The sequence below is a fragment of the Amblyomma maculatum genome, unplaced genomic scaffold (assembly GCF_055883805.1).
Source record: "Amblyomma maculatum isolate TAMU_Amacu unplaced genomic scaffold, ASM5588380v1 scaffold_13, whole genome shotgun sequence".
Taxonomy (NCBI): Eukaryota; Metazoa; Arthropoda; class Arachnida; order Ixodida; family Ixodidae; genus Amblyomma; species Amblyomma maculatum.
This window is the reverse complement of record NW_028146738.1, coordinates 2,921,168-2,938,674: the sequence shown is the minus strand read 5'-3', so window position 1 is coordinate 2,938,674 and position 17,507 is coordinate 2,921,168. Positions and strand designations below refer to the sequence as shown.

At 44.6% G+C, this 17,507-nt stretch overlaps 2 protein-coding genes across 2 annotated transcripts in view; both read left to right on the top strand.

Annotated features, from left to right (window-relative positions):
• Nucleotides 1-16,046, top strand: part of LOC146172103 (uncharacterized) — a 55,598-nt gene extending 39,552 nt beyond the window's left edge. Inside the window, exon 4 of the mRNA XM_084585829.1 lies at nucleotides 15,904-16,046. Within this exon, the coding sequence (XP_084441955.1) occupies nucleotides 15,904-15,951 (48 nt within the window). The 3' untranslated portion in view covers nucleotides 15,952-16,046. The remainder of the gene's footprint in view (nucleotides 1-15,903) is intronic.
• LOC146172104 (uncharacterized) lies at nucleotides 9,935-13,569 on the top strand. Its single transcript, XM_084585872.1, has 2 exons — nucleotides 9,935-11,635; nucleotides 11,874-13,569. The coding sequence occupies exons 1-2, from the start codon at nucleotides 10,330-10,332 to the stop codon at nucleotides 13,148-13,150; spliced, it is 2,583 nt and encodes an 860-aa protein (XP_084441998.1). The 5' UTR covers nucleotides 9,935-10,329; the 3' UTR covers nucleotides 13,151-13,569.
• Nucleotides 16,047-17,507: the final 1,461 nt, after the last annotated feature.

Genomic DNA, 17,507 nt, shown 5'->3' with positions numbered 1-17,507 from the left:
TTAAGCGAAATTGATCACGATTTTCCAGTATCCGCGGAAGGTTCATAATAGTAGTCTGCCTGATGCTTAAGCACTGCCAGCAGATCCACAGCCCAATCATCACCTGTGATTTTCTGGTTGGGGTCAGGGACTTCATGCTTATAATGCGACACTGAAAGAGTGCTAAAAGGTGTGGTGTGTTCTTTAACCTGAAACATACGGGTTACTCCTGCATAATACGCGGTAAGGCAGCGGCCGCGTTAGCAGGTGGTGCTCGCTGGATTCGCTCCGCACTTGGGTTGTTCGCACAGATTGTGTGCCTGCCTGCCCTAGCCATAGCTTTATTCATGTTTTAACCTTCGGATTGCTCGGCAGTAATCGTCGTGTGATTTCAATGGAAGGTTGAATGTATAACAGCTGTTGTCGCTGCTGGTGCACCGCAGCGTCAGACTAAGATTACCAACTTTTGCAGTGCAAAATAAAAGCTGCATTTTTATTCAACCTACTTCCTGTTTCCACTTGTTTTTTGGCTGATAAGTGAATAATTTTATGCTACTCCTGTTAAGCCGTAGTACCGTTTAGTACATACTTTTTCTGAGTTCCGGCCAACTACGGCTTAACAAGGTTTTACTGTAATATGAGCAATGTGATACCACTTGGCTGGTTTCCTATAGAACTGAATGTAAAAAAAGAGTGAGAGAAGCCACATATGGTGAACTGCTTTACATGTATTTCAGTAAAGACAACTTTCTCATTGATAGGAAACTGTGGTGACCCTAAGTAACGGCCAGCTCTGACCATGTTCTTGACTTGCACATATCTCGTGTGCAACACGCTACCTATGACAGACTGTGTACAAAATGCTGCCTCGGTTTTGTGGCTTAAGAAAGCTCTGGGGGCACATTTTGAACCGGCACAGTGTTGCATCGGTTAATGCTCATCATTGTGGAGCAAAGGTGGCCAGATATTTCCACAGCATGCAATGCCTGCAGCACATGGATAGGCATGTGGTGTGCACCTATGGAGAGGATAACAGCTCTGATACAAATGGAGCAAGGTTAGAGAAAGACAAGTGGCTATCCTGCCGGGCACATTCAAAGCACTCGGACAGGGTGAAAATCTGAAAACAAAAATAAAAAGAAATGGCAGCCCCTATGTTTAGCAGTGTGAAGTGATATGATGCCTGCACTTAGGAATGCCAGTAAGGCAAAAGCCAGCTTTGCGGTGTTAGCCATTTCTTATAGGCCCAGGTAAGGAAAGGGAATTCGGAGAATCTGTTAAAATTCAACATCCTGTAAGAAAGGCTTTGCTATCACACTACAGCAAACGTTCAAACATTTGTCTTACTCATTTGTCACTATTTCATGTAACAATGATTGTTAGACGTGCGAGGCAGAATAAAGCCTGTAATACACTAAATCTTACAATATCATTGCCTTGTTGATCCTCGTGCTCTCAGTGGCACCAAAGCATGCCTACCACGCATTGATGCTACCAAGACAAGCACATAACGTGGCTGCACATTGTTTTGGCTGCAGCTAACGTTTCAATTGATGCAGTGAAATTAATATTTTTTTTTCTTTAATATTGTTCTGAGAAACTACACGAACAGTTGGTTGAATGGACCCATAGCCTTTACGGCTAGTTATGGGTGCAAATACAAAACAAGTACTATGTTTCTCCAGACCTCGTAATGAAAAACTTTAAAATTAGCACACACAATGTAATTCATTCCGACATTCCCGTGGAAATTAGTGTTTTAAAGATGCCGGAAAGTTATAACTTCATTTGGGACTTCATTCCACACATGGGCTCCACAATATTGTAGGAGTCTCCGGCCGTACATATTATAACAAGGTGGTAAATAAATCGGTTGTTATTTGCAGCTCTTGTTTGTTTCTTTGGTAATCTAAATACACTAAAGGGCAGGGGTTAGATTTTATTACAATGATTGCTATTTCAGCTATCTTCAGTTTATATGCCATTGATAGCGGTAGGATGCGAAGCTGCTGAAACAGTGGCTTACTGGGGTATGTACTATTTGAATAAGTTATTATATGAATGGCTCGATTTTGAAGATGAGAAACAGGATGTAGGTATGTTTTATATGTACCACCCCATGTTTCCAGACAATAGGACAACTGACTGTGCACAAAGGTGAAATGCAGGATGCGTAAAATTTGAAGACCAAAGCAGTCCCTGGCTCTTAGTAAAACAACAACCATTGGCTAATTTGGAGCAAATATTAATTTTTTCTTTCCAGTGCATATCAGTTGCAAATAGCACACCAAGATACTTGTATTGGGGTGCCCTAATCAGATTCATGTTGTCATATATATATGGCGGAGGGAGTGGCCCCTGTATCGACGAGTGCAAGTGCATGAACACCGTCAACTAAAATTTCGAGAATGTTCGGCGCAGACAGGCGAGGATTTGTGGTAGGCGAAATGTGCGCAGTTCGTGTCCTAGGAACTGCGGGTGCTATTTTTTCTAGTCGTGTCACGCTGTGACGCCGAATTGGCGACAAAGGCCGACGGCGAGGGGACGACGAGTGGTCCAATGGAATGTCCTGGCGGCGCGACAGTTGTGCGGCTGCCCTGGGGATGTCACCGAAGGGGGGCATAAGGTGTACCGATAATTGCATTCAGCCATAGTGCGTGTGGGGGCAGAACGCCGGGTACGGTGTTACAGGTGGGCGACGTGGCCTGGAATACCGCAGGCATAGTGGATGGGCCGGTTATCATTTGTGCACCAAGGATTGTAGGGACAAGTCATTGATCAGAACCATGGAGTGACAGACTGTGGCGCCATAGTCGGCGTGTATGCAAAGGACTGTGGCGGTGGAGAGCGGATGCTAACTTCTGCATACGTAGGAGGAATCTGTACTGGCAAAGGTAGAGGCAGCATGACAACGGGGGGCTGTAACTTAATGGTGCAGCAAGAAGTGTGGGCTGCAGTGGAACAGGGTCGACAATAGGTGTCACAGTTGCTGGTTGGCCAAAATTGGGAAGTGGACCACCGGCAACCTTCTGCGTAATGGTGTGTCGGATCGTAGGGGTAAGCAGCTGGGCTGTAGACAGGCGTGGGCCAGACAAAAGCCCAAGCTGTCGGGCGACCTCATCTCAAACAAAATCTTTGATGGGAGCCAAAAGGTCGCTGCTCACAGCCAGGCAAGAGATGGATGCAGCAGGTGCGGGAGGGCGACAAGTGCAGAGGCGTTGCTTGAGAAACTCATCGAAATTTTGACAAAGGTTGTATACTGAGGCCACCGTGGTGGGGCTCTTTTGCCCACAGCATGTGAAATGCATCGGCATCAATGCCCTTCATCATGTTCTTTATCTTGGCAGCCTCATCCATGACGGGTCGACACGCTTGCAGAAATCCACATCTTCAGTGTAGCTTGCGAAGGTTTCATCTTCAAGCTGAGCTTTTATGTGCCAGGTTTCTTCAGCACGTAGTTGCCACACTGTGGGACGACCGAAAACGTCCGTGAACTTTGCCATAAAGTTAGTCCAAGTTGTCACGTCGGCCTCATGATTTCGATACCATAGGTTAGCAATATCACTGAGGTAGAAGATGACGTTGTTGATCTTCATGCGGTCATTCCAGTTGTTATGATGACTCACCCGCTCGTACGAGGCCAACCAATCTTCAACATCCTGGTCACCCTGCCCGCTGAAAACTGCGGGGTTTCGCTGCTGAATGGCACCGGAGCATGAGAGGGACTGTGAAGGGGCTGCCACTGGCTGTTGGCCTACCTCGTTTGTCGCCATAGGTATCGTACGGCTGTGGAGCTCTACGGTAATTGTGTAAGAGTCGTACCCTGGCACCTCCATCAAATACAGAGGGGTTTATTAGGGGTTGATCGGAGGACAGGAGATGGTGACCGGTGACACAAGACGATCGTAGAGCGAAGCACAATCTCGTCCGAAAAAGACAGACCGAGCTTCCAGTGTGTGTGCCAGCTGAATATATAAATAAAGCACTATATACTTGAAACTACTGCACGTGTGATGAATGAGTAAAATGGCAAAGGTGGCTACCCTAGCAAAAATTCCAATAGAGGTTAATCAAATAGCCTATTTGCTTATTGACACCAATAGGCATATTTGCCTACAGGTCTGTTGGTGTATAATCATATTGGTGTATATGACCTCCAGGTCTGATGGCCAATTGGTTTTATACCAATAGGCCTTATTGTTTCACTGGCCTATTGGTGTCCTGGATGTGTGCCAGCTACCTCGGTAAACAGCAAAACAGAGGGAAGGGGCCTGAAACCATTTATTTATCACTTTTTTGTGCCTTCATAACGTCGGCAATCTTCATCGCGACAATCTTCTTCAAGCAGCGGTGTCGAACTGCAGCTTCCTCAGAAGTGCACCTATTTCTGAGGTAGTGCCTGAAAAAAAGCTGCAGCAAAAAGACGCAATGAGACTGAGAAGGACACACTGATGCAATGTAAGGCAACTTCAATTAAAAATTGCATGTTTGCAAAACATTCACTACAATCATTCCAATATACAGCACATGGCATTTAATGCCTGGCAAATGCTGTGATGCTGTGCTGAACTATTCATTATATTTATGATGGCTTCAAATGGAAGGTTTGAAATTGTTTGCTACTTGCATTTTAATGAGTACTCTCAAACTATGCAAGTTTCACTAAGGTGCAGGTTATACTGCAGGTCATGCACCACTGCCATGTTTCATTCATTGAGCAGAGTGATGTGTAGATATGTACACAAGTGCATATCTTCAGTTATCTGCTGTCTTATAACAATTCGTGAATGCATGATCAATAATGTTACACACACCCCATGGCCACTACATCTGGCTTCCCAGCTGTGTGCCTTTTGTGCTGTCCAAGACATTGTTTGTTGCTCAGGATCTATGCTGGCACAAATACTAGTAATTGCAGTAATGGAACTTGGGCAAGCAGTGCTGGATCCAATTCTGACAATGAAAGCAGCTGAAGTGCATCCTGGCACACATCTCACGGTACTGTATTACAGTCATAGTGAATGCCAACTTGTAGCCACTGACGGTGCAAAAATGTTTTGCTAAAACTCTCAGACAAGAAAGTGCAGGCACTTGTCAGCAAAACTTGGCTACTCCAGAGCACAAGTGATCGCTTATGAACACTGAGGCTACAAAATGGTATTTAACATTGTCTGGTGCAAGAATAGGCAGTTTTTTTTCAAATTTCAAACGTGTAAATACGTACATTCAAGGGCAGCAAACTTATTTGGGTCCAGTGCTGGCTTTGCCTCGCCTTTGGTCCGGTTAGATGCTGCGCCCGTGGCGCTCCTGTTGACGAGGCCTGTAGTTGAAAACAATTTCACGCAAGCTTCCCGAACAAATACACTGTCCTTGGGACGTGACATCAAATACTCAAATGATTCTTTGGCCAGCCAGATGCCATGGCCCAGATACACCTGAAATGAGAAAAGAGAAGTAACTTACAATGCTGGCAAAATTGCACTAAAACTATGTTTAGCACATCTATTCACCATGAGATATGCTCTAAAATTATCAATGCCAGTCTACAGCTGGAACACATGGTACAAATTCATAGCTAGGGAAACAGCAGAGAAAAATATCTTCCCAATTCTAAGCTGCTACCTCTGCTGTTCAAAAATTTTTTTCGGCATTCAAATTCTTAAACTTCATTAAATGTTAACCCCTAATAGTAAATATTTCTTGATACTGTAAACCTTACCAGGCTTCGCAAGTTATAAAAAGAAAAGAAACTAAAATAAAGAACAGTACACTATATAACACACATATACATTAGGGCACATCTAGCTTGTAAAAGTAGAATCAGCAGAACCACTGGCAAGAAATATGTATTCGGCGAGTTACATCCCCTCACCGGCCACACGACCTGTGCATAGAAAATAACTGGAATAGGATAGAAATACCATATTCCTCAGAGCTAATATCAAAGTAGAGTCTTCTGGTTTCAGAGCTCAGGCTCATATGGGAAACATTATAAGCTGCACATTAGAAACAGTGCAAAGCACAACAAAGAAATTAGTTCTGAGTCAAATAAAGAATGCCAGCAGTTCTCTCGGCCCATAAAAAGTTTACAAAATATATGTTCATGAATGTATTTGGTTAACATGACAAAGTATCAGTGCAGAAAATGACACTAACCTCGCTGCCAGTTTGTGAAAAGGGCACCTCAGTACCGGCCACTTCAGCACCATGGTCTGTATCATCATATGTTCATGAATGTATTTGGTTAACATGACAAAATATCAGTGCAGAAAATGACACTAACCTCGCTGCCAGTTTGTGAAAAGGGCACCTCAGTACCGGCCGCTTCAGCACCATGGCCTGTATCATCATTGTCAGTTGAGTCCTGACTTGCAGCTGGCATAAGCAGAGCCTCCGGCTCTGCAGTCCTCTGCTCCTCATTCGAAGGTAGCATTGCCACTGGCTCCGCAGTCCTCTGCTTCTCGGTTGAAAGTGGCAGTGCCGCTGATGACTCTGGAGGCTTAGAAAGTCTTTTTTTAAAATCGGCGACTGGTTCCGTGGTGGGTGGCAGTGGTGCGCGCTCTTTGGGTGGAGACTTTTGCTTTCGTTCTGAAAATGAGAAAACAGATGGCAGGGAGCTCAAATGGGTAGTTTTGATGAATGACAATTGTAAGCTGGTGATCAGCAAGTTAAATTTGTTACGTTAAAAATATATAGTTTATTATAGCACTATTGCTTTTACTTCTTAAATTGTGCTTCTTTGCATATAATGACAAAGCTAACAGACCTGTTCCAAATAATTTGCTGTGCAGTGCATCCTCCAGTCGTGACACCCTGTTGCGCAAGTCCCTGACGTCATCTTGCAGTCTTTCAATCTCTTTCCTACAGGCTGCATGTTTGTCTGCTTCACCATCAGAATTTAGTAGGTCCAGTTGTTGTTTCCGGAATCTCGCTTCTGTGTCCCGTTTTTTGCTGTTGCACTTGACTTTCTTTACAACCTGAAAAAAAAAAAAAGATGAAATGGGGCCTTGCCAGCAATACTGCTGATGGATTTACACCCCTGATCGTCTTTAGGCCACAGTGCCCACTTGTAATGGAACGAATGTCCTATTAATTCCCTCCATAGAAAAGTATTTAAAGCACACATCAAGCAATAAGCTCTTCTACCGCGAAAGGAGACCGTCTCTAGCATATCGAGACCCTTTGGTCTATAACAATCTTTGGGCAAAAGACTGAACAGACAGTAAAATTTTCATACTCTTCTCGCCTCTGCATTGTTTACTCAAAACACTGTCATAAAGAAAACACTGCAACAAAACTTGCTTCATTGATCCTGTTTTAAATAATTTTGCCCGCAACTGCCTATCTGCGTTGTGAATGAATGAAATTTTTTGTTGGCACAAGGTAAACCTGACTATACTGCGCCATAGCACAAGGTATTCCGTTACAGAAGGTGGGGCCTCAGAAAGCCAACTGCATTATCTTTTCTTGCACAAGCCGAGCATCAGGCCAAGTGAAGGCTTGCAGTACAGGTGGGTACTGCAAGCTTTCATTTGGCCTGATGCTTGGCTTGAGCAAGAAAGGTTATTGCAGTTGGTTCTCCGATGCCCCACTGTCGCGAAATTGTGCCTGCCCTGTTCTTTTCTTTCTTTTGCGGCAGCGAGGATCCCGGCACTGTGGTGCCGAGTTCAATCCCCTATATGGGGACTGGGCCTTTCGCCGTGTTCCCTCTCAGTTTCCTTTCTTTTCTGCCTTGAGCGCCTTAGTTTTGTAGGGACGACTGGCCCTAGCTTTGCGGGAAGGAAATTCGGTCCCAGCCAACCAATCTCGAATGCAGACTGCGGCGACTGTCGGTTACAGGGAGGGAGAATAGACGACCTCCTTCTGTTGGGCTATTTATGCGTTCGGTGGATTCAGCATAGGCCTTTGTCCTGGGTGTCTTTTTTTTTTCCGAGTCATGTCCGTGCTTTCGCTTGCTGACCCCCGGCCTCGCGTTACAGCGGGTTGTGCTGCGAGGAACTGGCAGGGATAGAAATGCGGGCCAGTCGGTGCGAAAAAATTGGTGCATGCAGACGGATGCGTGAGGTCAGCCACGGTGTGCGAGGGCAAGCCAGGGTCGGACAGCAAGTTTAAGCAGGGGCTGTCGCGGCGAGTGCGGTGACGGTGGCCCTGAGAATGCGTGGCCCCAGACCGCCTGAGCCCACGACATCGCCTCAGTCCCGCAGCGAGCATTAGCAGCTAAGCCACCGTTTCCCACCACCACTCTATCGAACTCTTTTCTTTACCTCTTGCTCTTTTGTTCACATCTAGCTCTTTGGTGTTGTAGGCATTCCCGCATGTAAAGCTGTAGTGTTACCTCTTCGTTTTTTGCCTGCTTTATGTTAATAGTTAATGCCTGCGTCACCTTTCTTTCCAATACTTATATTACGCTATTGTTATCTTGCTATTGTGCATTGCAACTTTTCTTTTTCTTTGTGTGCGTATATAAGTAAATTTCATTGCCCCGATCTTGAATATGCTCATGCCTCCGGCCAACAGCCAATCAGGCGTGGCCTTTATCGCCGGTCAACGTCAGAGTCTGATTTTGCACGCGGGGAAGAAGTTTGTCACTCCACCCCCTCCTACGTACAGAGATTGCAATGGTGGGCAGGTTGGCCCGAATAATTATAATCAACCGACCAGCCAGCCACCCACCTTGTGTAATGAAATACCTTGTGTCATGGTGCAGTTTAGTCAGGTTTCCCTTTAGCCAATAAAAAATTTCCTTTATTAACGCAGATAGGCAGTTGCAGACATAATTATTGAAAACAGGATCAGTGAAGCAAACGGCACTGCTGATTGAACTCCGTACCTCTCGCAAACGAGACAGCTGCTCAATCCTTAAGGTGTGGATGTATGAATCCACTCTGAAAACTTCACCGCCACATTCGTTCTTTCCGGAAATGGTGACTTGCGCTGCGCGGTTTCGCTACCGGTAACGGCTGTAACCCACGTGGATGAAGCAAGCGATTTTAGCTTGCTGGCCTACAGCACTTTTTGTTTAAGGCATTGCGCTTGCATCACCAGTTTGCAACGAAACCGCGCTGTAGTGCGTAGGCGCTGTGCAAGTCACCATCTCTATAAAGAATGAACGTGACGGTCCAGTAGCACAACGGGAAAATGAACGAATTAGAAAACAGTCGAAAACCGAGAAAAAAAAACCACGCCTATCCCTGATGAAAACAGGCAGACTGGCTCTGATAGACCTTTTTCTACGCGATTTGATATTCGCATTTCATTTGACGCCGCTATTACCTAGCGCGTCGAAGAAATGCACAATACTGTCAGTAACACAAGGCATTCAGTGACAGTCCCAAAACATATGCAACAATCAGGCACAGGTGCGTTTGGAATCGATGTTCGGGCGTAAACACTGAGGCATCACAATTAAGAAACCAGCACAACACGAATATTTCCCACTCAAAAGTAATGGTTAACAAAATTAATTCTGACCTCACGTGGGGAGTCCTCGCTCGATTCCGTCGAGGCGTCAAGGTCCTCGCTGTCGGATGGCGGTGGCGGTATGGGCACGCGTTTGCTTCTTTGTTCTGCCTCATCCTTTGATGCTAAAATGAAGATTAAGCATCTGAATATCACTGAAATAAAAGACGCAGGGCATATGTTTTTCTTACCGAAGAGTCTCAGGACTTGCGCCTTGAAATAGCCGTTTTGCTTGGAGTCTTCCCAGTAGACATCATACCACTTGCTTCTTTCGAAGTCGTGGAGGTGGGATGGACGAAAAGCCTTAAAATCCCGTACGCTTACTACCACCTTTAAATCATCATCGCGGAAGCGAACGTACGCGAACATGTTTTCACTACTCGCACGTTCCTGTATCACAACGCGAAGATAGGCCTGGAAGTGAATAAGTGAATAGCACGTGGTTGCGACTTGCAGGCGATCACGATTCACGACGAGACCTTGCATGCATCGCCATGGCCTCGCCAGCATGTTTGCCAGAGCGGCTGGCTTTGGCTTTGGCTTGTGTCGGTTGAAACTGCTTATAAACTTTTGTGCTTAACAAATTGAAATAAAATATTAAATAAAACCTTTTGTGCTCTAAATAATTCAAACACAGTAATAAATAAATTACAGTCAAGTTGTTACCCATAAACTTGACTAGATCCCGCGGGTACCGTCGCTAATCCAGCCAACCCTGGCCAATCCAACGTCGGTTGTTTTTGTTTTTGGCTTTCTTCGCGTTCGCTCCTTCGCGCTTTGTCGTTCCAGTGGCGAAATTGTGTGTGTTGTGGAATTGTGTCTGTACTACACGCATGTCAGTAATATCATAGCGTCTTGTGTAGTGCTACGGCAAACGCATGTTTTATAGCAATGGGAGACAATGCATATTCAACAGTGACGAATGATGAAGCTGCCACCTCGTCTAAAAACCCCCGCGCTAGAAAACGTAAGCGCTACTTGGAACCAGGGCAGCCTTGTTTGGTTCCGCGAACAACGCTTCTTTACCGACAAGACAGAAATGAACAGAAATTTTCAAGCTCTAGTGACAGTGCGGCATGTGACATCAGAAGTGTGTCTCCGCCTCCTCTAACAGGTGATGGTGTGCACGCTACAGGCGACCAGTGGCAAGATTTCATCAATGAAGAGCCATCGATCGAGAACATTGGAAATGCATCTACTGGACTGCATAGCAGCAGCGCTTCTTGCAGCCTCACTTCAAGCAGTGAAGCAGAAAATCTGGAAAACGAAAACACTGACAGTGATTCGGATGTGAATAGCAATCCAGAGCATTGTAGCGATGCTGATGAATTTTGTAATCTATTTGCTGATGAATGCCTGCCAAATTCTGACATAACAGTAAAAGATGCAATGTTTATTTTGATGGCATATGCTACCTCTGCAGGCTTGAACTGGGCGAACACAGAGAAACTTGTTTCTGTAGTTAACCTTTTAGTTGGAAAACAAGTCCTGCCTGCGTCGCAATATAAGATCAGAAAGGTATGGAAACATTGGAAAGAAGAGCTTGTGACACAGCACTACTTCTGTGAAAATTGCGACTCCGTTTTTCAGAATCCGAGTCAAGGCTCTCAAGAGTCTGCATGTTCAAACTGCAATACTGTGAGTTCACAGAACCTTTTTGCTAGCTTAAGCATAGAGAAACAAATAGAGGCTCATCCTTCCGACAATAAAGTTGCTAGAGCATTGGCAACATCACTGAAGGATAAGGCAGCAGCTTCCAGCAGGGACACTCTAAGCGATATCACTGATGGCAAACTCTACAAGCGCAGTATGAGACGAGCCTCCTGGTGTGACATTTCAGTAACATTCAATACTGATGGAGCCAGTGTCTTCAAAAGCAGCAAATCTACCCTTTGGCCAATACAAGCCATCATAAATGAACTGCCAGTAGCTGTACGATGGAAGAACATTCTGCTTTGTGGCCTGTACTTTGGGAAAACTCACCCAAAAATGGAACTTTTCATAAAAACATTTGCCGATGCCATCCACAAACTGAGGCCTGTGAAGTGGGAGTGTGATGAGCAGCAGTTTGTGTCGCAGGTAAACGTGATCTGCTGCTGCGTTGACGCACCAGCTCGAGCAGCTACGCTCAATATGAAACAGTTTAATGGTTATTATGGATGCAGCTACTGCTACCACAAGGGTGCCTATGTTGGTCGTAAGTATCAATCCTTGATGCCTTCTATGCTCATAAATGCAAATTCTGCTACATGTAGCACAGCTTACTCATGCAAGTGGGTAATGTTTTAAAAAAAATTGCTGTTTTGTCTTTAAACATACCTGCTTTTGGTTAAACAAAAGAGGTGCAGACCAACAGATTCTGCAGGTTTTCAGACAATATTTGGTACGTGATTTTATTGCAGGTATTTTAAAGAGTTTCTGTTTTTCAATTCAAGGTTCTGTCAAGTACCCAGTTTCAAAAAGTGGTCGTCAACCAGCTCTGAGGACCGACAAAGCCATGAGAGAGGACATGCAAGCTGCTGTATCTACAGGCAGGCCATCCCACGGTGTAAAAGGGCTGTCGCCACTTTCTCATTTGCCAAACTTTGACCTAGTGTGGGGCGTGTGCCCCGATTATATGCACTGTGTGCTTGAAGGTGTCAGCCGACAGCTATCAGAGCTATGGTTCAGTGTAACCAGCTCTTTGGCATACATTGGTGAGCCTGCTGTGCTGCGGCAAATTAATGAACGGCTGCTTAGCATTAAGCCACCTCTGTGTGTAACGAGGCTGCCTCCAGCAATCAATGAAAGAGCCATGTGGAAGGCCAGCGAATGGCGCTGGTGGCTACTTTTTTATGCTGCACCATGTCTTAATGGCATCTTGCCACATTCATATCATGAGCATCTGTGTTTCCTTGTAACAGGGATTTTTCTCCTGTTGAAGGACACTGTCACAAACTCTGACTTGTCTTCAGCAATGGACCACATTTCCACTTTTGTCATCCAGATGGGGAATTTGTATGGAGATGCATGCATGACGTTTAACGTGCACCAGCTCCTGCACCTTCCCAAAAGTGTACTGCAGCTCGGCCCCCTTTGGTCACATTCTACTTTTGTTTTTGAGTCTGGTAATGGAATGCTCCTCAAACTTATAAGTGATGCAAATGGTGTGCCTCTTCAAGTTGTAGAAAGATTTGCAATGAAGCTTATGGTTGAAAAGCTTGCAAACAGCCTAGAATTGGCAAGCTCTGTTAGGACTTTGTATGAGAACGTTTTGAGGCCAAAAAGTGCCAACAGCAGTATAAGACCATTAGTGCTTGGCACTGGAATTGTTGACTTCCTAGAGCAGGACGAACAAGAGGCCTGTCTTGAAAAGCTTGGCCATGTACCCAGCATGGTAACAAAATACCAGCGCATAAAGGTTAACGGCCAGTACCTGCACACAGTTAATTACATGCGAACAAAGAAAACATGCAATACTACTTTCAAATGCACACAGGGGCAGCATTATAAATTGCAGAAAATCTATGAACTACCTGACGGCACATATGTACTGTTATGTGCACAACTTCTCTGTGAACCCTACAAGAACCTTCCACACATATATACCTGTGTAGAAGCCTCTCGAAAAGTTGCAGTTTTTCCTGTTTATGTTGAAAAAATTTGTTTCTACATGGTTGTTGGTGCCACTTGCTATGTTGGAAACTTGCCGAATATCTATGAGAAAGACTAAATAAAGTGTTTGTTATGATTTTCGAATCCTGCATGTCTTGTAACAAGAATTCAATCCTCTGTATACCTTTTATAGGTATCTGACAGGTGGCAACATCAGTGCAATGCTATAAAACCTACCAGTTGTTCTGAAAAATGGAAGCATGGTTTTGAAACAAGCTCAGCAAGTATATAAGTCATATAGGTTGCAAGATGAACAATATTTGTACATTTCTCACATCAGTGGGCACTGTAATGCCCTGCAGATAGCTATTGTGACACATACTTGGACTGATGTAGATTTGAACTGGTTGTCACTGTTTAGGCAAGATACATGACATATATGAATGCCTGTACTTTTCATTATTGCAGGTTACCTAAACTATACGTTAGATATACCAATATGTAAGGTGGATCAGAGAAACACTCAAAAATGGGTGGTTGGTTGGTTTCTGGGGTTTAACGTCCCAAAGCGACTCAGGCATAGTGGAGGTTGCCCCGCCGGGGTGGTGCAGTGGTAAGACGCCCGACTACTGTGCCGGAGTTCCCGGGATCGAATCCCGGCCTCGGCGGCTGCGTTTCGATGGAGGCGAAACGAAGTGGCGTCCGTGTGCTGTGCGATGTCAGCGCACGTTAAAGATCCCCAGGTGGTCTAAATTACTCCGTAGCCCTCCACTACGGCTCCTCTTTCTCTCTTTCCACTTTCATTCCCACCTCCCTCCCTTCCCTTACGGCGCGGTTCGGGTGTCCACAGAGCAAGTGTGACAGTTACTGCGCCTTTCCCTTCCTGTGAACCAATTTAATTTAATTTAATAGTGGAGGACTCCGGAAATTTTGACCACCTGGGGTTCTTTAACGTGCACTGACATCGCACAGCACACGGGCGTCTTGCTTTTCGCCTCCATCGAAAAGAGGCCGGCATACACTCTCAAAAATGACCCGGTCAGAGAAACAACTCGTGCTAAGAAATTCGAGTGGAAGAATGGGATAAACAGGACATGTAGTGCCGAAATTCGGGCTTGCTGGTTCATACTTCCAAGCTGTAGTGCACACAAGACGAGGGACTGAGAATGAGAGGCCAGCGCTGTGTGTGTCCTCTTGTTCTCAGTCCCTCGTCTTGTGTGCGCTACAGCTTGGGAAACAGAGGATGATAACCGATGGTCACTTAAGGTAACAAATTGGATTCTGAGGGAATTGGAAAGCATAAAGGCTGGCAGGAAGTTACTTGAATGAGTTAAAAGTTCACAGGGGTCAAGTGGATGCAGCTAGACAGGACAGGGCTAATTGGAGGACTGGGAGAGGCCTTTACATGTTATATATACTCAAGCTGATGATAATGCTACCTAATGGCCATATTTGTATTGGGTCCAGCATGCCAATGGTTATTGGTCTGCTTGACACTGCAACCAATACGCTTATTTGAATTGGGTCCATAAGACCAATGCTTATTGGAGTATTTGACCAATGCCCCAATATACTTATTTTTATTGGACCAATATCTGCTGGTCTATAGGACCAATTCATTATTATATTGGCCCTATACAATGTCAAATAAAACCAGTACGAACCCAGTAAGATCCCTATAAAACCAATAAATATAATGCATTGGTCAAATACAGATTTCTATTGGAATTTTTCCTAGGGTAGTAACTAGATCGAATAGCTCCACCAACTAATAGGCAACTGCAGGGCTATGGTGAGAGAGCAGTGCAACAACACTTTTGAATGTCGAAAGAATGGAAGGTGCCGTACATATTCGTCATGTAGCTCGGTTCATTTTGTCGGGCCTTCTTTCCCAGTTACCTTTAGGGTTAACTATGTGTACTTGCCGCTTGCATATACATTTTTCGTTTTATGTTTTCCCAATCCTCTCCATAATGCCTCGTTGCTTGAGGGTACAGAGAATAAATAAAAATAAATTACGCAAAAATTCGAAAGGAAGAAGGTAATTTTGAAATTGACCCAGACAGTCTTGGATAAATTTTTTAATGGTTTCTGTGATGCCGAAGGCAATGCTAGTCACGAATATTTAAATAAAGCACCATATACTTGACAATACTGCACGTGTGATGAATGAGTAAAATGGCGCAGGTGGCTAGTCACCAGATCGAATATCTCCGTCAACTTATAGGCAACTGCAGGGCTAGGCTGAGAGAGCAGAGCAACGACACTTTTGGACGTCGAAAAATGGAAGGTGCTGAGCATATCTGTCTTGTAGTTTGGTTCATTTTGCAGGGCCTTCTTCCCCAGTTGTCTCTAAGGATAACTGGAAGAAATCGCCTGCCTGCGAGGACCCATAGTCCCAGTCTTCCTACAGGGCTCGGGCACAGGCTCAGAGACGTTTCCGATTATATTTGCTAGTAACCTTTTAGTGCAAACCGAAATTATTGTAATTTTCTTCCCATGTAGACAGAGCCACACTAGCAGCAGCGGCAAGGGTTTTAGCCACGAATACGTGCAATGCTGCAGTGCTTATCAGCCAACTTAGGTGTGCCGTATTGTGCCAAAGAAGTGTGTGCCTCCAGATGTGATAACTGAAAGTTGCCTGACTATTGAATGACCCTTACACTTTAGGTGTACACATACACCCGCCTTTTTCAGAAAAAAAAACCCAAACTAAACCACCAGAAAGGCACAATCACGTTGCCTGATAACTACTGGGATGTGTAGAAAAAAAAGACAACTTCATCTCCCAGAAAGCAGTTGATTGCATTGTTGTTAACTTTCTACTCGAATCGGGTGTTTTTATAAATGCAATACCCTTTTTCAATGCAGGTGGAAGCCGGCTCTGGGGCCTCCTTGAACCCGCCATGTTGGGGATAATGGTAGTTTCGAGGACTGCCTTCCAAGGTGTTTTAATATATGATAAACGTATCGTTTTCTAAATATTTTATTGTTTGAATAAAATGACGTATGAACTTATGAAGCACGTTCAGACTGAACTGGTATGAAAATAATATTTCGTGGAAAAGTAGGAGACATAATCACGTTACAATACGCGCATTTATTATATTTGTTTACTTTTCTGCAACCCCACCGCAGTGGTTAAGGTGCTCGAGTGGTTTGCCCAAGAATGCGGGATAGAATCCCAGCCTAGGTGGCAGCTTTTCGATGGAGGCGAAAAGCGGCCACCGAGCCCCAGATGGTCGAACGTCCCTGAGCCTTCCACTACATCATCTCTTATAGCTGGAGTTGCTTTGAGACGTTAAACTCCCCAAACCCAAAACTTCTCTGCAAAACTTTTCACTAACTAGAAAAGAAATCTGTTCTAAGTGTTGCCGAATGTGGAAAATAAGCAAAATTTTATCAGTTACAGTTTGTTACAAATCTTTGTTAGTACCGCAGAGAGCATGAAATACATCAGACAGAACTTTTCTTGGCCTGAAGCAGAAGTTCAGAGTAAGTGGCATCTGATGTGTCCCCATTGTTGCACCACATATCGCACCATAATATACCCTCTTCCTTGGTAATTTCGATGCAGTGAACAGCTTCTAGTTTTTCAATGAGGGCACCAATCTTAGCACGGCTCAAATGCTTCTTACTTGCATGACGCAGCTGGAGAAATGATGGAATAGTAACAGTGAGTAAATTTCGCTATGAAAAATGCTCGAACATTTGAGGAACATATCTTCCCATTGCCTAGCTGTTACACCAAATATTACATAATACACCTACATCAATATACATCACGAGTAGAAAATTAAAATCCCTTTTCATATAACTGCTACTGCTGTCTCTCGAGCCAACTCATTTCTGACAAGGGGAGTAAAATATAGCTTCATATGGGGCTAAATATCGGGGTTTAGTTCAGGAATAAATACAACTTGATAGTCGCAAGATAAGGTGAACTCTTTGTTTTGGGATAGTTTAATATATCCTAGATCGAATTGGCCGAGATATCAAAGCTAATCAATAAGCGCAAGGTGGCCGATATAAGGAAGTATAACATGGAGAAAATTGAGCATGCTGTAGAGAACGGGGCAAGCCTTAAAGCGGTAAAGAAGAAATTGGGCATAGGCAAAAACCAGATGTATGCGATAAGGGACAAGGCGGGCAACGTCATCACTAATATGGACAAGATAGTCAAAGTAGCCGAGGAGTTCTATACAGATCTCTACAGTAGCCAAAGTAGTCAGGACCGTAATGAGATTGGCGCTAGGGAAAAACAGTCAGACGTTCCACCGGTGACGAAGGACGAGGTCAAGAAAGCACTAGAAACTATGAAAAGGGGGAAATCAGCTGGAGAGGATCAGATAACTACAGATTTGCTGAAGGACGGGGGGGATATCGTGCTAGAAAAACTGGCCACCCTGTATACGCAGTGCCTGGTGTCATCGACGGTACCGGAACCATGGAAGAATGCAAACATTATCCTCATT

What these genes read in the sequence shown, in the direction of transcription:
- LOC146172104 (XM_084585872.1), top strand. Translation starts at nt 10,330, where the DNA reads ATGGGAGACAATGCATATTCAACAGTGACGAATGATGAAGCTGCCACC. An exon ending in CAAGGGTGCCTATGTTGGTC is followed by an intron (nt 11,636 to 11,873) that starts GTAAGTATCAAT and finishes TTTCAATTCAAG; the next exon opens with GTTCTGTCAAGTACCCAGTT.